Source organism: Hyla sarda, chromosome 5 (genome assembly GCF_029499605.1).
Source record: "Hyla sarda isolate aHylSar1 chromosome 5, aHylSar1.hap1, whole genome shotgun sequence".
Taxonomy (NCBI): Eukaryota; Metazoa; Chordata; class Amphibia; order Anura; family Hylidae; genus Hyla; species Hyla sarda.
This window is the reverse complement of record NC_079193.1, coordinates 206796408-206818452: the sequence shown is the minus strand read 5'-3', so window position 1 is coordinate 206818452 and position 22045 is coordinate 206796408. Positions and strand designations below refer to the sequence as shown.

The 22045-nt window shown below is 40.9% G+C and overlaps 1 protein-coding gene across 2 annotated transcripts in view; it reads left to right on the top strand.

Annotated features, from left to right (window-relative positions):
* The window catches only part of PIGN (phosphatidylinositol glycan anchor biosynthesis class N), a 282876-nt gene that overhangs the window by 224333 nt on the left and 36498 nt on the right, over positions 1 to 22045 (top strand). For both annotated transcript variants that reach the window (XM_056520984.1, XM_056520985.1), the window contains 4 exons: positions 3574 to 3660; positions 6556 to 6611; positions 8210 to 8285; positions 12212 to 12285. In XM_056520984.1, the coding sequence (XP_056376959.1) occupies positions 3574 to 3660; positions 6556 to 6611; positions 8210 to 8285; positions 12212 to 12285 (293 nt within the window). The remainder of the gene's footprint in view (positions 1 to 3573; positions 3661 to 6555; positions 6612 to 8209; positions 8286 to 12211; positions 12286 to 22045) is intronic.

Sequence of the window (22045 nt, the reverse complement as noted above, 5' to 3'; positions counted from 1 at the left end):
TTAAATTGTAGGGAATTAAAACTCACAAAGAAACCTACACTCCACTCTTAGTAAGTAAGAGCCATTGGCCCTTATTTACTATTGCAAACCCGACATGTATTGTCGGGTTGTGCGCCAGATTCTGTCGCATTGTGCCAGAAATTCTGTTTGCGCCAGAATTGAAAAACTCCCCACTAACACTCCATTGTGCTAAGAAAACCCAAAAAGGGGCGTGCTGGGAAAAGGGGATGTGGTCTCCGAAAAGGGGGTGTTCCTGACATGTTCACAAAAAAACTACATATTTACTAAAGTTTCCACAGAAAATGTGGTGGATTTGAGCTGAGGAAAACCCTACAGATCAGAGCATGTGTAAAAAAAGCAAAACGTAGGGAAAGTGGAAAATGTAGGGAAACCTTAGTAAATACCGTGGAAAATAAATTGTAGGGAATTAAAACTCACAAAGAAACCTACACTCCACTCTTAGTAAATAAGGGCCAATGGCCCTCATTTACAAAGACTGGAGTGTCGGTTAGGTTTTTTTTTTCAGTGTACTCGTCTTTTTTTTCCTTGTGATTTACAAATCTGTTGCATTTGTCGTTTTTTTTTGTGTCGCACGATATTAAATTCTGTCGCACGGGAATAAAAAGTTTACATTCATGATTGTTAAATGGTTAATAACAACTCAAAAGTTTAAAAAAATATATATATATTAAAAAAATGTATATGTATATAAATTAAAAAAATCTATTACATAATTTAATCATAAAAGTGTTGAGGGGTTAAAAATGCTTTTAAAGTATAAAACAAGTAATTTAATCATGAACCACAATGGTCAGCTGTCCCTTCCTCAAAAACGCTCCATTTTTCCTTCTTCACTCGATCCCTGGGCTGTCGGTTTTTCAGAGTAGAGAAATCACACTTTTTTCAGAGTGATTTCACAATTACTCCGAGTGATTTTTCCATTTGTCGGGTTAACGCCCATTTTTGAGTAAACCACGCCCATTTTGTAGGTTAAATTAAACTCTTTGAGGGTTTTTGAAAATGTAGGTTGTGCGCCTAAATTTTGGGCGCAGATTTGGTCGCACGCGGGATGCGACCAAATTTTGGGCGCAATAACCGAGATAAAACGTCGGTTCTCCTTTAGTAAATGAGGGCCAATGTGTATTAAAGCAGGAGGAGCTGCGCAGATTAGACTGATAAATAGTTTTGTAGGAAAAGTTTCATGATAACTTTAAATCATTTATTTTTCCGGGCATAGTAGTTGAGTCGATGGTCATACTCAGTGATTGACAGCTATTTGTGTAGAAGTGTGCATATACAGATAGCTGTCAATCACTGAGAAGGACCACTCACATGACTACTTAGCCCAGAATGAGAAGAGATTGTTTTTTTCCCACAAAACTATATATCAATCTGCTTTTTATTCTGATTTATAAGGTTATGTTCATACCTATCCAATGGAAAATTCTGTGGTATGTGTCAGCAGATGTATACTACAGATTTACACATCTTAACATAGCCTAACATCCCACCTGCAGATTGGAATACATTTTGTAATCTGACAGGTTTCCTTTAAAGGGATACACCGCCCTAGACATCTTATCCCCTATCCTAAGGATAGGAGATAAGATGTCTGATCGAGTGGGTCCCGCCACTGGGGACCCCCTCAATCTCTCGTGCAGCCCCCCAAGTCATCACTGCACAAAGCTAAGTTTGCTCCGTACGTGATGACTCACGATACAGTGGCCGAAGTATCATGTTGTCACGGCCCCGCCCCCTCGTGACATCACGCTCCGCCCCCTCAATGCAAGTCTATGGGAAGGGGCATGGCACGCCCCCTCCCATAGAATTGCATTGGGGGGGCGGAGAGTGACGTCACAAGGGGGCTGTGACGTCACAATACTTCGGCCACTGTATCGTTAGTCATCACGCACGGAGCAAACTTAGCTCTTGGCAGTGATGACTGCACAAGAGATTGAGGGGGTCCCCAGCGGCGGGACCCCCACGATCAGACATCTTATCCCCTATCCTTTGGAGAGGGGATAAGATGTCTAGGGCGAAGTACATCTTAAGATATATATCTGAAAATGCAGTCATGTTGAGTCCTGTTGCGAGGTCCACAAAGGGCCAGTTTTATTAGAAACCAATTATAAGGGTTTTCCTGTAATAAACATTCCCAGTTAATAGGATTATAGGTGATACCTTTTCGATAGCAGAGGTCTCTTAACCCTCCTTACTGGTTTGGTTGCATTAAAGGAAATTTGTCAGCAGCGTCACCCATACTAACCTTCTTATACAGAGTAGTGGTGCTGGTGATGCTGATTCCAACGCATGTTACTGTTTTCTGATCCTTTGCCCTGTTCCCAAGTTGGGGACAGAAATCCTTATATGTAAATCAGCTTTTATGTGCACTCAGTATGTTCCCCTGCATCTCGGTGCACTGGTTTGCCGGCCCTGTGCTATACCTTCGTATATATTCCTATTCTCTTTCTTCAGCATGTAGCCGATAGGTGCTGGGACCTTTATTATCATGTTTGACCCGTAGCATGAGCTCGCATGTGCCCCTTCCCCAAGGTCTGGCATGTATCGGCTACATGCTGAAAAAAGGGAATATAAATATTTATGAAGGAGGGTGTAGCACAATGCCGGTGCGGGCAGACAGAACAGTGTACCAAGGGGCTGGGGAACACCCAGAGGGCACCAAGAAACTGAATCCCAAAAACATGCTCTCTGTTCTGTTATTCTTATAGTATATAAAATTTTAATTATTCTTACAGTATGTAAAATAAGTTTCAATATTGGTTTTATATTGAATCAAAGCTTTTGTTATAGCTTTTATATATTAAGCAGGTGATACTGAGGTAACCTAGAATTTATGCTCTTATTCTTAGTTGACATTTGCCAAGATAAAGTGACACAAGCCAGCATTACATTTTGGTTTTGATCTTTCTGTTGTGATGAGTCTCCCGCATGGTTCATCATGAAGTCTAACATTATCTACACTCCTGAAACTGCTGAATTAAATGGGTTATCCAGGAAAAAACTTTTTTATAAATATCAGCTGGCTCCAGAAAGTTAAACAGATTTGTAAATTACTTCTATTAAAAACATCTTAATCTTTTCTGTACTTATGAGCTGCTGAAGTTGAGTTCTTCTTTTCTGTCTAAGTGATCTCTGATTACATCTGTCTCGGGAACTGTCAATAGTAGAAGCAAATCCCCATAGCAAACCTATTCTACTCTGTGCAGTTCCCGAGACAAGCAGAGATGTCAGCAAAGAGCACTTTTGCCAGACAGAAGAAAAAAAAAAACTCAACCTCAGCAGCTGATAATTATTGGAAGAATTAAGATTTTTAATAGAAGTAATTTACAAATCTGTTTAACTTTCTGGAGCCAGTTGATATATATATATATATATATAAAAAAGTTTTTTTTGTTTTTTTTCCCCTGGAATACCCCTTTAAAGATCCTATTCCTTGGTGCTTATCACTGACACATGTCAATTTCATGGTTTACTGAGAGGAGAATTCATATGCCTTTATTAAAAGTGACTAGAATGACACATCAGGTTAATTTTCCCCTACTTCCTCCACAGCTTAACTGTATTGACTTCTCCTGCAGTCGCGATATTACTCAGTTTCGACAACTGAATCTGGATGACACTCGAAGAGCTTTCTTTTTGGTATCCTTTCTGTCTGTTGTTAGTGGAAAAAGATCTATACTGGAAAATATTTATTGTTGGAGAAAAAAAATGTTTTAGCTAGTATATCTTACTAAAATATGCTGTAAGTTTTTTTTAAATACTTATTTCCATCTATTTTGTATTATTTTTGCAATCATATCTATAGTGTGCATTCATTTTATTAAGTGTTTAGAACATATGAGCGCAATCTTTTAAAATACATTTTAATTGTGAGGAAATAGAAGACAAATGGACCAAACCAAATTCTGTTTTATTAGAAGCGTTTATCCCAAGACTAATTGTTGTCACCTAGTCACAGGATAGGTGGCAACTGGGTGAATGATGGTATTCTGACCCCAGGAACCTCTGCGGATTACAAGAACTGAGGTCCCTTGCCTACTAAGTAAATGGAGCTGCATTGCACATGGTTGGCCTTATTTCCATTCATTCTCATTTTTTTTTATTTTTTTTGTAGGGATCGACCGATATCGGTTTTTTAGGGCCGATACCAATAATCGGTGGAGGTTAGGGCCGATGGCCGCTAACTTATACCGATATTCTGGTATAAGTTATCGGCTATTTATCCCCCCGCGACACCGCTGCAGATCATTGATTTAAAGCGGGCGCTTTAAATCAATGCACTGCAGTGGCTTTTGCAGTGCCATAGGCCGCCGCCGCCACCCGCTTCTCTCCCCCTGCCTGTCCGGGGGTCCTGAGACCTATCACCACCACCGCTCCCCCCGACGCACCGCGACCGCCGCCACACCCGCGACCGACCCGCCGCACCGCGACCGACCCACCGCACCGGCCCCCTTGCCTCCCCCATCCCCAGTTTTATAATTACCGGTTCCCGGGTTCCACTCCACATCTGGCTCCGGTGGCATCCTCCTGAACTGTCACTGTGCGCACTGACGGTGATGTCACGTTGCGCACGTCACTCGTCATTGCGCACAGCGTAACGCAGGACGCAGCAGGAGCAAGAAGTAGCATGGGCTCCAGGAACAGGTAATTATAAAACCGTAGATGGGGGAGGCAATGGGGGCGGTGCGGTGGGGGGTGCGACGCGGTGCGGTGGGTCGGGGGAGGGCGGTCACGGTGCGGCGGGTCGGGGGGCGGTGGCGGTGCGGGGGTGGGACATTATCGGCTTATCGGCAAGGTAATTGCCGATAATGCCCAAAATCGTGATTATCGGCCGATAATATCGGCCATACCGATAATCGGTCGATCCCTATTTTTTTGGGTGCACCAGTAATAAAATCAATCTGCCTGAAATTAGAATAGTTTGGTTTGCCCTTAAAGGGGAACTCCGGTGGAAACAAGTGGAAAACAAATGTTTTCAAATCAACTGGTGCCTGAAAGTTAAAAAGATTTGTAAATGACTTCTATTAAAAAATCTTAATCCTTCCAGTACTTATTAGCTGCTGAATAAAACAAAGTTTGTGAATTTCTTTTCTGTCTTACAACAGTGCTCTCTGCTGACACCTCTGTTCGTGTTTGGAACTGTCCAAATTAGAAGCATATCCCCATAGAAAACCTATCTTGCTCTGGACAGTTCCTAACACGGACAGAGGTGTCAGCAGAGAGCACTGGGGTCAGACTGGAAATAATTTCACACATTTCTCTGTAGTATATCTGTAGTATACAGCAGCTGCGAAGTACTGGAAATGTTAAGATTTTTAAATAGAAGTGATTTACAAATCTGTTTAACTTTCTTGCACCAGTTGATTTAAAAAAAAAAAAAAAATTCCACCCGAGTTCCCCTTTAATAAACAATCACAGTTCAGCTTTCATATCTAAATAACCTCTAGTAAAATGAAAGCTGAGCTGTGATTGGTTGTTATAAGCAAAACCGTTTTGATTTCAGGCATATTGATAAATCTGGGCCATACAGTATAATGCTTATAAGAACATATCTGCAAAGCTGTCCATATCCTTTAAAGGGAACCTATTGCCACCTTTGCCCATATAAAACTACTGGTGCTGGTAAATAGAGTGTTTACCTTTGTTTTGCAGATGTGCTATGCCATTGTGTAGAAAAACATATTTTATTAATTATGCTAAATTGGTCTTTTGTGCACTGGGGGAGTTACTATTGTGGTCTGAGCACCACTGTGCCCACCCAGACCCCTTCTCTGTCTTTATGTAACTTTTCCTGATGAACAAGCCTGAGCTGCCTCCCTGCAATAACATGGAGCTGAGGCTGGTGCAAGAATGCTGTTACTGCACATCAGTGAGATCATGCATTGGCATTGGCTCCATGTCAGAGGGGGCTCAGGCTTTTCGATCAGACGTGGCTACATGAAGGGACAGGAGGAGTCTGGGTGGGCACAGTGGTGCTCTCGCAACAAAGTAACTCCCACAGTGCACCGAATACCTAATTAGCATAATTAATACAAACCGTTTTTCTTCTCAAGTCCTGCCAGTAGTATCATATGGGCAAAGGTGGTGATAGGTCCCTTTAACTTACATTATTTCCAATGAAGATTGTGTTTCATGCAATAGCTCTATCTTTTTGAGTACACATTGCATTGCCTCATCTGTTCAGTGATCTTTCTGTGTGAGATTATTTTCTTTGAGGTGAATTTACACTTATTGCATTTCCCTATTAAAGGCACAGCATGCGCACATTCTCTTTGATTTGTAAATTAGTTTCCTTCTGTTAATGATGATTTTGTTCAGAACCATGTTCCATATTTTATAACTTATGTTCTATATTTCACTAGACTGCTGCGGAGGTGAGGGAGGAGACGACCCTTAAATAATTCCATCTGTGTGGGCACTTGTCATAGTGTCAGAGGGATAATACGATAAAGCCGTCTTAGTCATCACGCATCCAACTTTTTGCCTGCATCAGCTATCTCTGCTTAAAACACATTTTCCTTAATGTTCTGTTAGGTGTTCTTTATAGTCACAGCTTTTTTCGGCACTGGAAATATAGCATCAATTAACAGGTAATCTAAAAGATAAACTAAAATGCGAACAGAAATAAAATGCTCTCTTCAAAACCCATTACTATTCTAATGTAGTGTCAGATCTAAACAGTGTGGGGTAAAGGAGAGGTGCCTATTGATCCTTTACCAGAACAGCAGGATTAGTGTAACCTTATATCTTACTATTATACACTTTAATTACTGGACTGTCACAAATACTTTGCACTCAGGATTTTCCTGTGCTGTCTGTTTGTTACAAAGTGACAAGTTACTGTTCCTTTATAAGAATATTGATGTTCTTTTAGAACTACGCTTTAGTTAATGAATACAAGCTCTTCTTGAGATACCTATACAGCACTGGAAAATACACAAAAAAATATGTTACTCAATACATAATCCTGACCATGTACATCAAATTTTTATGCCTCTATCACCTATATTTGTTATAAAAATACATCTTTTCATTAGCTCACAGTGTTAGAAATCCTCTCAGGAGAAGGGGATTTGTCTCTGCCTTGAAGCAGTGGGAGGTGATTAGTGTGTCTTGTCTATGAGTCATCTCTTGTCCATGACTCATGGACAAGCTTAGTGCTGCTGCAGGACTGACTAGTGTTGAACTTGAATATATTTGAAACTTGTTTGGGGCTGCTTATCCACCATCTGGACTATCCTGCGTTGACACCTTTCATCAATTTTTCTCTTCCATCCATGCCCAAGGAGATTAGCTACAGTGCCATGGGTTGTAAACTTCTTGGTAATGTTGTGCACTGTGGACAAAGGCATATCTAGTTCTCTGGAGATGGACTTGTAACCTTCAGACAGTTCTCTTCTCCTTTTTTCTGTTTTCCATGCTTAGTGTGGCACACACAGACACACAATGCAAAGACTAAGTGAACTTCTCTCCTTTGTATCTGCTTTCAGGTGTGATTTTTATATTGCACACACCTATTACTTGCCCCAGGTGAGTTTAAAGGAGCATCAAATGCTTGAAACAATCTTATTTTTCCACAATTTTTAAAGAGTGCCAATAATTTTGTCCAGCCCATTTTTGGAGTTTGATGTGACATTATGTCCAATTAGCTTTTTTCCCCCTCCTTTTTTGGATTAATTCCAATACACACAAAGGGGATAAACATGTGTATAGCAAAACATGTGTTACTGCAATCCTTTTCTGTGGGGGAATTTAGAGGCTGTATGGCCTTGGCCTGTTACTCTGTTGAAAGCGATCTCTGCCATTACCAATCACTGTTAGCATAAAGGGGTCTACTTGGTCTGGAACAATGCTTAGCTTGGTGAATTTGTCAAAATAGCATCCAAATAAATGCTGGGACCAATGGTTTCTCATGGTGAACACTGCTCCGAGCTACTTTTCCTTCTTCCCATAGTGCATCTTGGTGCTTTCAGACAAGCGAGACACGTACTTGGACATCCACATGATGTAAGAGAAATCATCATGTGGACGGCCATCTTGGGTTCCCATTCTCATAGTCTTGAAGTTTTAGGGCATGTGTAACATACTGCAAACATACTGCAGTAGCTAATTACAGTTTTTATTAATAGCACTTTAATAATTAATAGTTCCATGGATCTTACTATTCTGCCTTCTTATTCTTTCTCAGTTTTGACCCAGCATCTGTATACTGCTTTCTTACTGTGTTTAACCCCTTTGTCATGGGCGCTTTGATGATGTGGAAGGTAGGTTGATCACCGATTTTACGCTTTTGATCATATTTTATTATAACTAGTGTGTGGATTATTAAGCTTATCCCATTAACTGCATCCTGTTAATACTGTCAAGTCCCACAAGAAACTCTGAATAACATTTTTATCAATTAGTTATTCAATTCGTTTGTTTAACCCCTTAAGGACACCTAAAATTTTCATTGTGTTAAAAAAAATTTCTACCTTGCCTTTTAAAATTCATAACTTTCAATTTTCCATCTACAGTTCCATATGAGGGCTTGTTTTATGCGCGACCAGTTTTACTAATTCCAAAAATCCAAAAAAGTGTTTCCCAACCAGTGTGCCTACAGCTGTTGCAAAACTACAACTCCCAGCATGCACTGACAGCCCAAAGGCATGCTAGGAGTTGTAGTTATGCAACAACTGGGGAAGAACAGTTTGGAGACCGCTTAGTAGTGGTATCCGAACTGTAGCCCTCCAGATGTTGCAAAACTACAACTCCAAGCATGCCCAGACTGTCCTGGCATGCTGGGAGTTGTAGTTTGGCAACATCTGAAGGGCCAGATGTTGCAGCACTACACACCCAGCATGCTTGACTGTCTGGGCATGCTGGGAATTGTGGTTTTGCATCATCTGGATGTCTACAGTTTGGAAACCATTGTATAGTGGTCTCCAAACTGTGCCCCTCCAGATGTTGCAAAACTACAACTCCCAGCATGCCAAGAATGTCCAGGCATGCTGGGAGTTGTAGCTCTGCAACATCTGAAGGGCCAGATGTTACAGAACTACAACTCCTAGCATTCCTGGACTGTCAGGGCATTTTGAGAGTTGTAGTTTTGCAACATCTGGAAACCATAGTTTGGAGACGACTGCACAGTGGTCTCTAATCTGTGGCCCTCCAGATGTTCCAAAACTACAACTTCCAGCATGCCCAGACAGTGAAAAGCTGTCTGGGCATGCTGGGAGTTGTAGTTTTGTAACTTCTAGCAGGCCACAGTGAGATCACTCACCAAAGAGGATCTACACTGTCGCCCGCAGTCTCCTCCGCCTGCCGCCGCTGCTCTTGAACTGCCTGCCAGGTAAGACACCCGCGCAACTTTCCAGCACCCCCCGCTCTTCCAGTCACCTCGCTCCTATCCTTTAGTAGAGACCCGATCAGCTAGTGCTGGGCGGTATACCGGTTCATATCAAATACCAAAAAATGTTTCGAGCACGATATAAATTTTTCCCATACCGCAATACCGGTTAGACCCCTCCCCCCCTCGAATGAATGAATGAATTATCAGCCGCAGCGAGCTGTCCCCACATCGGGGAACTAATCATATGTGTCCCGCGAGCGCTCCTTCTCTACCCCCTAATCATATGTGACCCGTGAGCGCTCCTTCTCTACCCCCCCCCCAATCATATGTGACCCGTGAGCGCTCCTTCTCTACCCCCCCCCCCAATCATATGTGACCCGTGAGCGCTCCTTCTCCGCCTCCCCCAATGAATTATCAGCCGCTGCACGGTACTGTACTCTGTATTACTGTGCCCGGGCTGCAAATATTAAAAAACAAACTTTAACTCACCTTCACCTACGTTCCCCTGTTGCTCCGGTAACGGCCTCACGGCTTCTTACATGGGACATCGCTGCAGCCGGTGATAAGCTGACGGCTCTGTGACATTCCCATCCCCAGAAAGTAGCAAAAGGATCGCAGTGGAGGACCGTGAGGTAGGTACCGGAGCAACGGGGAACATAGGAAGAAGGTGAGTTAAAGTTTGTTTTTTAATTTTTCCACACCGGGCACAGGAATACAGAGTATAGTACAGCGCAGCAGCTGATAATTCATTGGGGAGAAGGAGCGCTCGTGGGTCACATATGATTTGGGGGGTAGAGAAGGAGCGCTCGCAGGTCACATATGATTTGGGGGAGGGGGTTCCGCTAAATACTGTGGAACCGCCATAACATACAAAAATACCCCGATACTCATTTTTGGTAATACCGCCCAGCACTACGATCAGTCCGGAAAAGCCGTGATTTGACGGTTAGAATTGGGGGGGGTCTCAGGACCCCCCTAGGTATTGTCACAGGATGCCTGCTGATAGACATCAGCAGTCATCCCGGTCCGATCACCGCCCGGCAATGATCACCGCTTCAGCTTACTTTTTATGACAGGAGTATAGGAAAACATGGGTTATGTAAATGGTATGCTAGCCTTTGAGCACAATTTTACTGTTCACATACAGATCTATAGATGAAGTTCAGCAACTTTGTAAGTGCACCAATTGTATTATGAACCATTAATCTTTTATACTCTATATTAAAACCAAGAGCGATCTTCACAATTCTGCTCGGTGTAATTGGAAACAATAGTCACGCTTGTTAAAAGTAACATTCCTAACGAGCTTAAATGAGTTTCAAAATTTTTTCATATATTAAATTATTGTAGTGCTTGGTGTAAACTTCCTATAAGATGAAGGGAATGTATCACCTAGATTTTTCTTTTACTGATTAGAACCAGATACTAAACATTCTTTTTTACTAATCTGTTTCCATTTTCTGATTGTAATTTTATTTGTTGTATATTATTATGGGGGAGACATGTATTTTTTTTTATAGTTTTTTATCATCATTTAGACATATGTGTAATAAAGAAAACAGTGTACCTATAACCAAATGTGACCCGGGCAGTGATTGGCTGAGGCACGCGCACACCGTCCATACACCCTCGACTACAGGGACACAGTTTTCTTCTTTACAGTGGGACACAGTTATCAGCATCTCCGCTCCCTTTACTCCATCCCCGCTTCCCTCTCTCACAGGAAAGGGGACACCGTTTCTCTGCACCTCTCCCAGCCGCTTGAACTGACTGTGAAGCACAGCCAGAGGAGTGCTCCACAGCCTTTCTTTCCTCGGCTCGCACATCTACCATTTGTTTTCTACCTGTTGCAATACTACAACTACAGTACAAGCATGCCCTTACAGTAAGGACATGCTGAGGGTTGTAGTCTTGCAACAACTAGCAGGCAGATGGTAGATGCGTATCATGGGCGGGTGGGAGACAAGCTGGGAGATGTGCGCAGAAACTATGTCCCCGTGAGAGAGGGTGCGGCGAAGCCGGTAACTGTTTCTTGCTGTAAAGAAGAAAACTGTGTCCCTGTAGCGCAGGGTGCACGTGTGCTTCAACCAATCACTGCCTGGGTCACATTCCACTACAGGAGCGCTGATTTTTTCATTACACCAGCATACAGAATAATTTATAGTGTGCCAGAATCGCAGTTCCTGCACCAGTTTTAGGTAGCATAAAACTGATGACAGGTACCCTATAAATACTTTGTCATATTTGAAACAGATTAATTTAGAAATTAATGATGGAAAATTGTGAGTATAGTTATGAAGTAAAATACAAGGCATGAATCCTGATCAATGCTAATCCAGTGTATTTACAGACATTTATAATTGTATGGAGGCTAATTTTCTATGTAAATGTAAAATGTCCAAAGTGAAGTTACATTTTAAGGTATTTTAAGTCATTTTAGGAAACTTCTTCTTTCAAAACTTTAATATTTTTCCTTTAAAACTGCTAAGAAGACAGTGTAGATTGTACAGTGTAAATTTTCTGGCGGATTACTATGAGTCTTGATTGAAGGATTCGTGCGCCTCATTCTTTCTGAATCTAATGCATACTTTCTCTAAGCCACAAATTGTGTCTTCTCATGCATTAATCAATGCGTAGAAAAGAGCTTATCTTCCTGTATTCATTTGGTGTCTGTGTAACTATGAATGTGTAGAAGAAGGGCAGCATTAATTTGAAATATTTCTAATGTGCTAAATTATTCATGCAGAACAAGGAGACTTTGCCCCGCCATTCAATGACTAGTTAGAGTCGATCGAGTCAGCCCTTGAATTAAAGCCCTGAGAAGATTTCTCTTCTAACTTTCAACCTTGTGTATTACAGATTCTCATCCCTTTCATTTTGGTGATGTGCTCTTTTGAAACGGTTCAGATCTCAGCGCAGATTTCCTCTAAAAGGTACATGAAAAAGCCAGCACTTGGTAATGCACATTAATTCCCTTGTTTCAGTAGGTCAGATCCATCTAAATATTAAACATTTTCATAAGACATCCTTCTAAAATAATGAAGAAGATTATTATAGAGAAACAATTATGTTTGCTATTAATATTCATAAACAGGTTATCTGTTCTAGATAATGCCTTTTTCTTTTTTTCTAATAAAGGGAATCTATCAGAAGGATTTTGCTGGCCTATGTGGAGCAGCATAAACTATTGCCAAAGACCTTGATTACAGTTCTCTGTATTACGTAATTTACTTATATCTTATTATGCAGCAGATGTCATAACATCAGCATTTATCTATGGCACATAAAGCTGTGTGTACAAGCCCTGCCCATAATGTGCGTGCACATCCCAGTCTTGGAGATTTATGAACAGCCGCTACCTATACTGGCAGAAAGTTGGGAATCGGTGGTGGATGGACAGAACTTGGCTTGGTATACAGCAGATAAATGCTGATTTTGTGAGATCTGCATAATACCTTTCTGGTACCAGAGTCTCTGTCACTATCTTGTGCTGTCCCCATATAAAAAGCATAAACCTAATGCCTGAAGCTACTTTGGGTTCTCATCTCAGTGATTGGTGATGTGCATCAATAGAGTTCACTACTTACACTCTGTGCTACTACAGATTTCCTTCATTGCAGGGTTTCCTTAAACCCTGGTTCCATAAAGTTTTTTTTTAAGGTATACCCCATTGATTGACTATCTTCAGGCCACTTCAGAACTCTCCAGCGCTTTGTTGCCATGCATTTCTGCATTGTCCTGCTGGAAGACCCAATATCTCGAACGCAAACCCAGCTTTCTGACACTGGGCTGTACAGTGCAAAATCCGTTGGTAATCCACAGATTTCATGATGCCTTGCACACATTCAAGGCACCCCAAAACATCATTGAACCTCCACCATATTTCTCTGTAGGTACTGTGTTCTTTTCTTTGTAGGCCCCATTCCATTTTCGGTAAACAGTAGAGTGAGGTGCTTTACCAAAAAGCTCTATCTTAGTCTAATCTGTCCACAAGTTGTTTGCCCAGAAGGATTTGGCTTACTATTTTGGGAAAAATGTAGCCTTACTTTTTTATGTCTGTGTCAGCAGTGGGATCCTCCTTGGTCTCCTGCCATAGCATTTCATTTAAATGTCGACTGATAGTTCGCGCAGACAGTGATGTTCCCTGAGCCTGCAGGATGGCTTGAATATCTTTGGAACTTGTTTGGGGCTGCTTATCCACCATCTGGACTAGCCTGCGTTGACACCTTTCATCAATTTCCACGCCCAGAGAGATTAGCTACAGTGCTATGGGTTGCGCACTGTGGACAAAGGCAAATCTAGATCCCTGGAGATGAATTGTAACCTTGAGATTGTTGATATTTTTCCACAATTTTGGTTCTCAAGTCCTCAGACAGTTCTCTTCTCCTCTTTCTGTTGTCCATGCTTAGTGGGGCACACATTGACACACAATGCAAAGACTAAGTGAACTTCTTTCCTTTTTATCTGCTTTCAGGTGTGATTTTTATATTGCCCACACCTGTTACTTGCCCCAGGTGAGTTTAAAGGAGCATCACATGCTTGAAACAATCTTATTTATCCACAATTTTGAAAGGGTGCCAATAATTTTGTCCAGCCCATTTTTGGAGTTTGGTGTGACATTATGTCCAATTTGCTTTTTTTCCCCTCCCTTTTTTGGTTTAGTTCCAATACACTCAAAGGGAATAAACATGTGTATAGCAAAACATGTGTTACTGCAATCCTTTTATGTGAGAAATACTTCATTTTCTAGAAAAACCTCAGGGGTGCCAACATTTATTGCCATGACTGTAAGTAACCTTGCAGCACTTCTGAACAATATAAAGAGCCAAGGCTTATGGACTCTTACATCCAGGTGCCACGACTGTGTTGAACTGTGATCTGCATGAAAAACCAATGGAACCCTATAATAATAGGAACTTAAATATGTGTATGCATGTGTATAGGTTGCATATTTTTTATATAAATAAAGTTCAAAGCATTTTAGATATTAATCAGGTTTGCTAATATACATTTCACTTGATATTTTTTATTATGCCTTATTTGTAATATGGATATTCATTGGCTGATGCCTAGTACGGTAGGGCAGGTGTACTATGGGGAATCTCAATATAAATATTCTGCATGGAATATAGACTAAAATGTCTACTAAGGAGTGGAACAGTTTGTATAGAGCTGTTGCAGCCATTGTAACCTATAAGTGTGCAATAAGTATGACAGGAGGGATGCATAACTCATGAACATTACATATACAGTATGTAAAACAAATGTATAGATGTTTTTAAGAATATGTAAAATTTTCTACTAACATAGAAGCACAGTTTGCCAATGCTCGCTTGTGTTTGTAGATTTATTGCTGATAAAACAAATCCATGTGGCTTTCCCTAAAGTTTGAGCTCAGCCTGAGTATTTGTTACAAAAAGTTACACTGTTTTGCTGTAGTCCAATACAGTGACTCGATGGTTAGCACTGTTGCCTTGCAGCACCAAAGTCCTTGCTTCAAATCCCACCAAGGACATCTGCAGCAAGTTTGTGTGTTCTCCCCTTGTTTGCATGGGTTTCCTTTTTCCTCCTACACTCCAAAACATACTCATAGGTGAATTTAGATTGTAAGCCCCAATGGGGACACAGAACCAATTTGCGTGTACTGAGCTGCGGAATCTGTGCGCACTATAGAAATAAAGAATTATTGTTATTCTTTCCTAGAACTGCTGCCTATATTGCTGAAAATCACTTTCTTCTGTAGACATGCAGCCAAAAAGTCTTTGGATGTATTCATGAACTAAACTAAAATACAGATTCTTTGGAAAACAGTGGCTTTATTGAAGTTTATGCAGACAAATACTTACCGTTTAAGATTATAATTTACCTATCTAAAGTGCTTTAGTTGCACTTGTGGTTATAAAAGCGTAGTTAACTTCACTACAAATGTATAGTATGTTTCTCTTGATAAAAGGAGCTAGTGGTACAAACACATAAATTTGTGTCTGAGAAGGAACGTGCTAGTTTAAGTAGGAGAAATTATTGAGGAAGCCAAGATTGCAATGGATATGGATTAGAGGCACTTGCAGACATCAGTGGTCAGATCCATAAAAGTTCATTATGCTTAGTTACAAGTTAATTCTGTGTCGAAGCTAAACAAGTGTAAAAGGAGGTGGTGAGAAGATTCATATAATGGTCCCATTACAAATGGAGCATTTTTGAATAACGTTTTTTTAAAGGGGTACTCTGCCCCTAGACATCTTATCCCCTATGATATGATGTCTGATTGAGGGGGAGGGTAGGGGTTGGTTCCGGCCACTGGTACCCAGGGCTGGGCGGTATGACCAACTGTGTGTATCACGGTATTTTTTAAACTTTTGGCGGTTCCACGGTATATAACGGTATGTCCTAGCCCCCCCCCCATATTAATGATCAGCCCACATCCCCATCGGGGTAAATACTCACATATTACCCGCAATCGCTGCCCTCCTCGTCCTGTTTGTTGCGGCCGCCGGTGCTGACACTCTATACTGTGCGGTATCCCTATGCCCGGGCTGCAAAAGGTAAACAAAATAAACCTTAACGCGCCAGCGGCCGCAACAAACAGAACGAGGAGGGCAGCGCATGCGGGTGACATGTGAGTAGTACACTGATGGGGACAGCGCTGTTTTGGCTTAATAATTAATTGGGAGGGGGGGCAGAACAGCGCTCGCAGATCAAATAGGATTAGTTCCCCGATGTGGGGACAGCGCAGCGCTGGGCTGATTTATTCATTCCCGAGGGGGAGGGGCCAAACCGGTATTGCGGTATGGGTTAAAATTCATATCCTGCAGAACAAAAATTTCGATTTTTGGTATGAACCGGTATACCGCCCAGCCCTACTGGGACCCCCCGTGATCTCTGGGCTGGCCTACGGCATTCTGATCATTTATGTTCAGAACGCTGGCTTTGGGCGGCTGTCATCTGTATGTCATGTCACACCCCCTCCATTCAGGTCTATGGGAGGGGGCATGCCTGCTGTGGTCACTCGGGTGCCGGCCTGAAGATCGCAGGTGTCCCAGTGACCAGACCCCCCACAGTCAGACAAAGTGGGCAAAGCTTCTGTTCTTTTTTTATAACTTTGGAATATGAATTGATCAAAATGATTAGTTCTTATAGGGTCTTATGAATTCTGACAATATCACATGCATCTTTTATTTTAACGCTTGTTATAAATGAACTGTAACCCTTACAAAACCCACATATTGAAAATGAATTATGCATAAGAATTCTTGTCCTATGTTTGCTGTCATTTTCTCCCATCACAGTTTTGTGACATGTTTTCCAGTTTCAGCCTAGCCTGAAAATGTGATGACCTTATCTCCTCTGAGTTGACCACCCAAAGTGTCTCATCATATTAGGAATTGCATGCTTGAACTGTATGGCAGTGTTGGCCTTATGCTATCCTTTCTTGTACGTTTGGAATGCTTAAATGATTTCCATCACTTTGTGTAATTCAATAGATTCCATTTTATGTGTTAAAATGTTGTAGTGCTTGTATTTTGTCAGGAGTACAAAAAAATACCCAAACCACATAACTGATATCAATCTTACTGTAGTAAAGTAGATGTAACAAGAGTAACTCTAACTACATAACTGTTAAAAAGACCACAAGTCCAGAGTTTTAAAAGTTTTAAAAGTTTATTTGCCTCCACAAAACAAACAGGTGCAAGCATTGCACTAGTTTTTTATGTTGTGCAAATAAACGTAAAGCCTTTGAAAATTCCGGACCACTAGCGTTTTGCTGTGACCATATACACACTGCTGCAGTTACTACTCCAGCATTAGCATGCTGGTAGTTCACCTGCATAGACGGAAGGTTGTCTAGTGCTGACTCTCCAATTGGACTTTACATACCAATTCAGTTATTAGTGCTATTCAGCTTCTGTGGAAGGCTACTTGGCTATAGGTAATATAATTGCCATTAATAGTGGTTGTCTCATTGCATCTGATGAACCAAGATAAATTTAAGTCAATTGGATAAAATATTTTAAAAAATTCACCCAAGAGCATCCTTTTTTTTTTTTTGTATCTTATTTTAGTGCTAATGGTCCATAATGTAAAGTCTAGTAGGCACATTCACATCGTACCATTATTTGAAAGAAGTAGCATTTCATAGATGCCGAAGATCAGGCTCTCTAGTAGTTTTACCATGTTTTTAAGGGGCCAAAAGTCAGCGCAGCATCAAAGTCTCCAGAAAGGGAATGCTGTCTGAAATGCTTATCAAAGTGTAATTTTGTTTAACATGTGGACAGGGCAGGTTTCAGACCATTGTTTGATGGCATTAAAACAGACTGGATCAGAGCCAGAGATAAAGGTAATATTTGATCTGGAAGAGTCCTGCTGTTTTCAGCAGGTTGTGGTGTAGCAGAGAATATTATGTAGTCAGAGGGAAAGGGTCAGTCTCTCTGTAGAAACAGATTGAGGTTACAGGTTCAAATCCTTCAGAACCTAATTTCCTATTTCCTTTATAAACATTGCACTTCTTCTGACTGAATACTAAGGCAACATTACTTACTAGGAATTCATGTGTTCATCCAGAATACACAGAGAACTGAACACATGGCTAGCATTACAGTAGTTATATTTGTCTTATTACTGTTTCACATAATTCGGCTTTATGTTGTCATTCTAAAGCAGACTTGATCGCACCATTTTTTTCATTTGAGAGAGAGAGAAGATAACTGTCTGAGGACTTGAGAACCAAAATTGCGGAAAAATATCATCAATCTCAAGGTTACAAGTTCTTCTCCAGAGATCTAGATTTGCCTTTATCCACAGTACGCAACATTATCAAGACGTTTGCATCCCACGGCACTGTAGCTATAATCTCCCTGGGCGTGGATGTAAGCAAAACATGGATGAAAGGTGTCAACGCAGGATAGTCCGGATGGTGGATAAGCAGCCCCAAACAAGTTCCAAAGATATTTTAGCTGTCCTGCAGGCTCAGGGAGCATCAGTGTAAGCACAAACTATCCGTCGACTCTTAAATTAAATTAAATGCTATGGCAGGAGACCAAGGAGGACCCCACTGCTGACACAGAGACATAAAAAAGCAAGACTACCTTTTGCCGAAATGAACTTGAGTAAGCCAAAATCCTTCTGGGAAAATGTCATGTGGACAGATTAGACCAAGATAGAGCTTTATGGTAAAGCACATCATTCTACTGTTTACCGAAAACAGAATGAGGCCTACAAATAAAAGAACACGGTACCTACAGTGAAATATGGTGGAGGTTCAATGATGTTTTGGGGTTGTGTTGCTGCCTTTGGCACTGGGTGCCTTGAATGTGATCAAGGCATCATGAAATCTGAGGATTACTAATGGATTTTAAGTCGCACTGTACAGCCCAGTGTCAGAAAGCTGGGTTTGTGTCCGAGATCTTAGGTCTTCCAGCAGGACAATGACCCCAAACATACATCAAAAAGCACCAAGAAATGTATGGCAACAAAGCGCTGTAGAGTTCTGAAGTGGCAGCAATGAGTCCAGATCTAAATCCCATTGAACACCTGTGGAGAGATCTTAAAATTGCTGTTGGGAAAGGGCACCCTTCCAATAAGAGAGACCTGGAGCAGTTTACAAAGGAAGAGTGGTCCAACATTCCGAGAGGTATAAGAATCTTATTGATGGTTATAGGAAGCGACTGATATCAGTTATTTTTTTTCAAATATTAAGTTACGGGTGCCAATAATTTTGTCCAGACCATTTTTTGAGTTTTGTGTGATATTATATCCAATTTGCTTTTTTTCCTCCCTTTTTTGGTTTAGTTCCAATACACACAAATGGAACAAACATGTGTATAGCAAAACATGTGTTACTGCAATCTTTTTCTGTGAGAAATACTTAATTTCCCAGAAAAATTTCAGGGGTGCGAACATTTACGGCCATGACTGTATCTGATCATGGGCCCCATATAGCAGTTTTTCTTAGTGTTCGCTACCAAGTACCATAAACTCATTACCCCTAACTCTTGGCACCCTGACACTTAAAGGGGTTAGCCACCATAAGGTGATTTTAGTACATTCCTGCCAGACAGTAATAGACATGCTTAGGAAGGATCTGCACTTGTCTTGGGGCTAAATGGCTTTGTAGTGAGATTACCATAACACTGTGGCTAGCTTTTTGTGAACTTGTATTTCCTGTTTGAGTTTCCTTCTTTGCCTACAAATCCCATAATTCCATTTTCTTCCCTCCCACACATCAGCCACCCCACCCATTGAAACATAAATGAGCTGCTTCCATTCAAAAGACCTGTGTTTTTCAAACATTAGGGTGCCTACAGCTGTTTCTAAAATACAATTAGTTGCAGATTGATCTCTCTACCACCAAGCGATTGCTCCACCCATTGAAGCAGACATGCTTCATCAGCTGACTAGTGATGTCATGTCTCAGCTACATTGCAACCTGGGAAAAATCTGAGACAACAGTCATTTTGTATCCTGTTAAAAAGAAATATTGGGGTAAAAATCACAAGAATTGTGAGAAAACCGTCAAACACAGGTACATACACTATATTATGAACTACACTAACTTTACAGCCCCTTTAGCATAATCAAATAAAAAAAAATTAAAAAAAATCCCTGAATACTCCTTTAACTATGAATAGGCCAATTTATATTTCTGATGTATGGTCTGTATGTATGGTCACTTTGTAAGTCTTTTATTATACACAACCCCAGTTCACTTATCACATAACTTATCTATTATTATTTATTTAATAAAAGTTCTATATCTCTATATTAATCTGCTAAGAAGACTTCCTTTACCGTATAGGTACCACTGTAAGCATAATAATCTTATCACAACCAGATATAGTTCTTTTCACTCATCAGAGTGAAAAGGTTTTTCTATATTAAAGTTTCTGCCTACTTACATAATCTATTCCTATTTCCACAATTCAATAACATCTCATATACATTTGTACAATAACCTGCACATGCATAGTCCAGGGTCTATCGTCACACTATCTATAAGGATGCATGCACACCACGTTTCCTTCATACAGTCACCGTATCTGGCGGGGAGATATTAAAACCGTTTGTTGCTGGACTGAAAACCGCGGAATACCATGGTTTTCAGTCCAGCTACAAGACAGGATACGGTGAAAATATGAGCCGAACAGAGTAACTATCTGACTCCGGTCGGCTCTTTCAAATGATTGAGATGTTGGCCGGAAAACAACTGTATGAAGAAAACGTGGTGTGAATGCATCCTTACACTATCTAGGCCCTAACTTCATTTTCTGAGCTCAGTGTTGGTGTCTCCTGTTACAATATATGGAATTCCCCTAACAACAAGCAACAATTTTTAGAAAAGTGGGACACCTCGTGGCCAAGGCTTTAGGGATGTTTTTCTAAGGGAGTGGAATTCAAAAAATAGGAATTAAGTCTTTTGAAAGGACTGTGACTAAACACTAGCACTGCAATGATTCTGGCATGTGTTAAATAGTTGAAATGCTCAGTTAAGAATTGTAGCGTAGTCTTTTGTTAGGTGCATCTCAGCGATGCTAATAATCATTCTGCCTGCAGTTGGCGCTCTGTTGTTACAGTGACAGCGGCCAGGTGACCACCATAGCCAGTCAGCGGCCTCGGTAATGACGCTATGTGCTTGGGACAATATTTTAATGAACATGCGAAGGGGTGTATTCACTTTCGCACAGTCCCCACAGCTGCCATTCAAAGACACCAAACCCCGCTTTGCACAGCTTCCTCTCATGTGTTGTCTCTGCAGTAAATACAGTTGATGTCTAAGGCGTGTCTCTGCTGCAGACAGTGACTGTCTATGCCAGCATTTTCTGTAGGGTCAACAACATGTGTGGAGTAGTGGGGACTGGGAGATGTCAAAACAGTAACTACAATAAATTGGGAAAAGTGAGTATGTGTGTGGTTTTTTTTCTTAAAGCATCCCACTTTTTTTCTATTTGGACATCATTTTTTTTTTTTTTTTAAATGCCTGGAGCCAGATAAATAAAATTTCCATTCACTATTAAATGGGACAGATCAAATTAAAACTGTCTAGTCTGTATTCACACATATGTACCTGCATTAAAACTACTCATATTCCCATCTGGTCAGCACTGTAGATGTACAGGCCATAGTATTTAATGCAATATCTGGAGCATATGGTGTGTACATTTTTTGGGAAGTTCAAGAAGGCCAGTTCAATAAGCAAACAGCACCAGCAAAAATCAGAAATCTATTTACCTGACAGCAGGTTTGTTTCGGTCAACAATCTGCAATCCATTAGCTTTCAATAATGAAAAGTCTGCTTACCAAAACATTACTACAGTGTTGGGTGAACACGTTCTTTGTGATTTTTCCATGCTACTGACTTATTGAACTTGTTAGTACATGAACTATGAGTCAGTTCCTGTCATCCCAATCATACTTGTACATTAATTGGTGATGCTGCTTCATCCCACTGTTATTGTAAGTAGAAAATCCTCCTTGTTTTGTTCACTGTTTGCACTGTCTGTTGATAACACGTTCTTTTTAAGCCAGATGGTATCTACAATCTGCAGAACCATTGCTTCCCGCAGTCACGTTCTGTTTTGTAATGTAAATCTACCAGGAATATTTGTATCAATAACAAAACTGTATCCAAAATAAGAGCACATTGTTTTTTAAACATTCCTGGCTACTTTTGTTAAGCTACCTGCCTGCGTCAATACATTT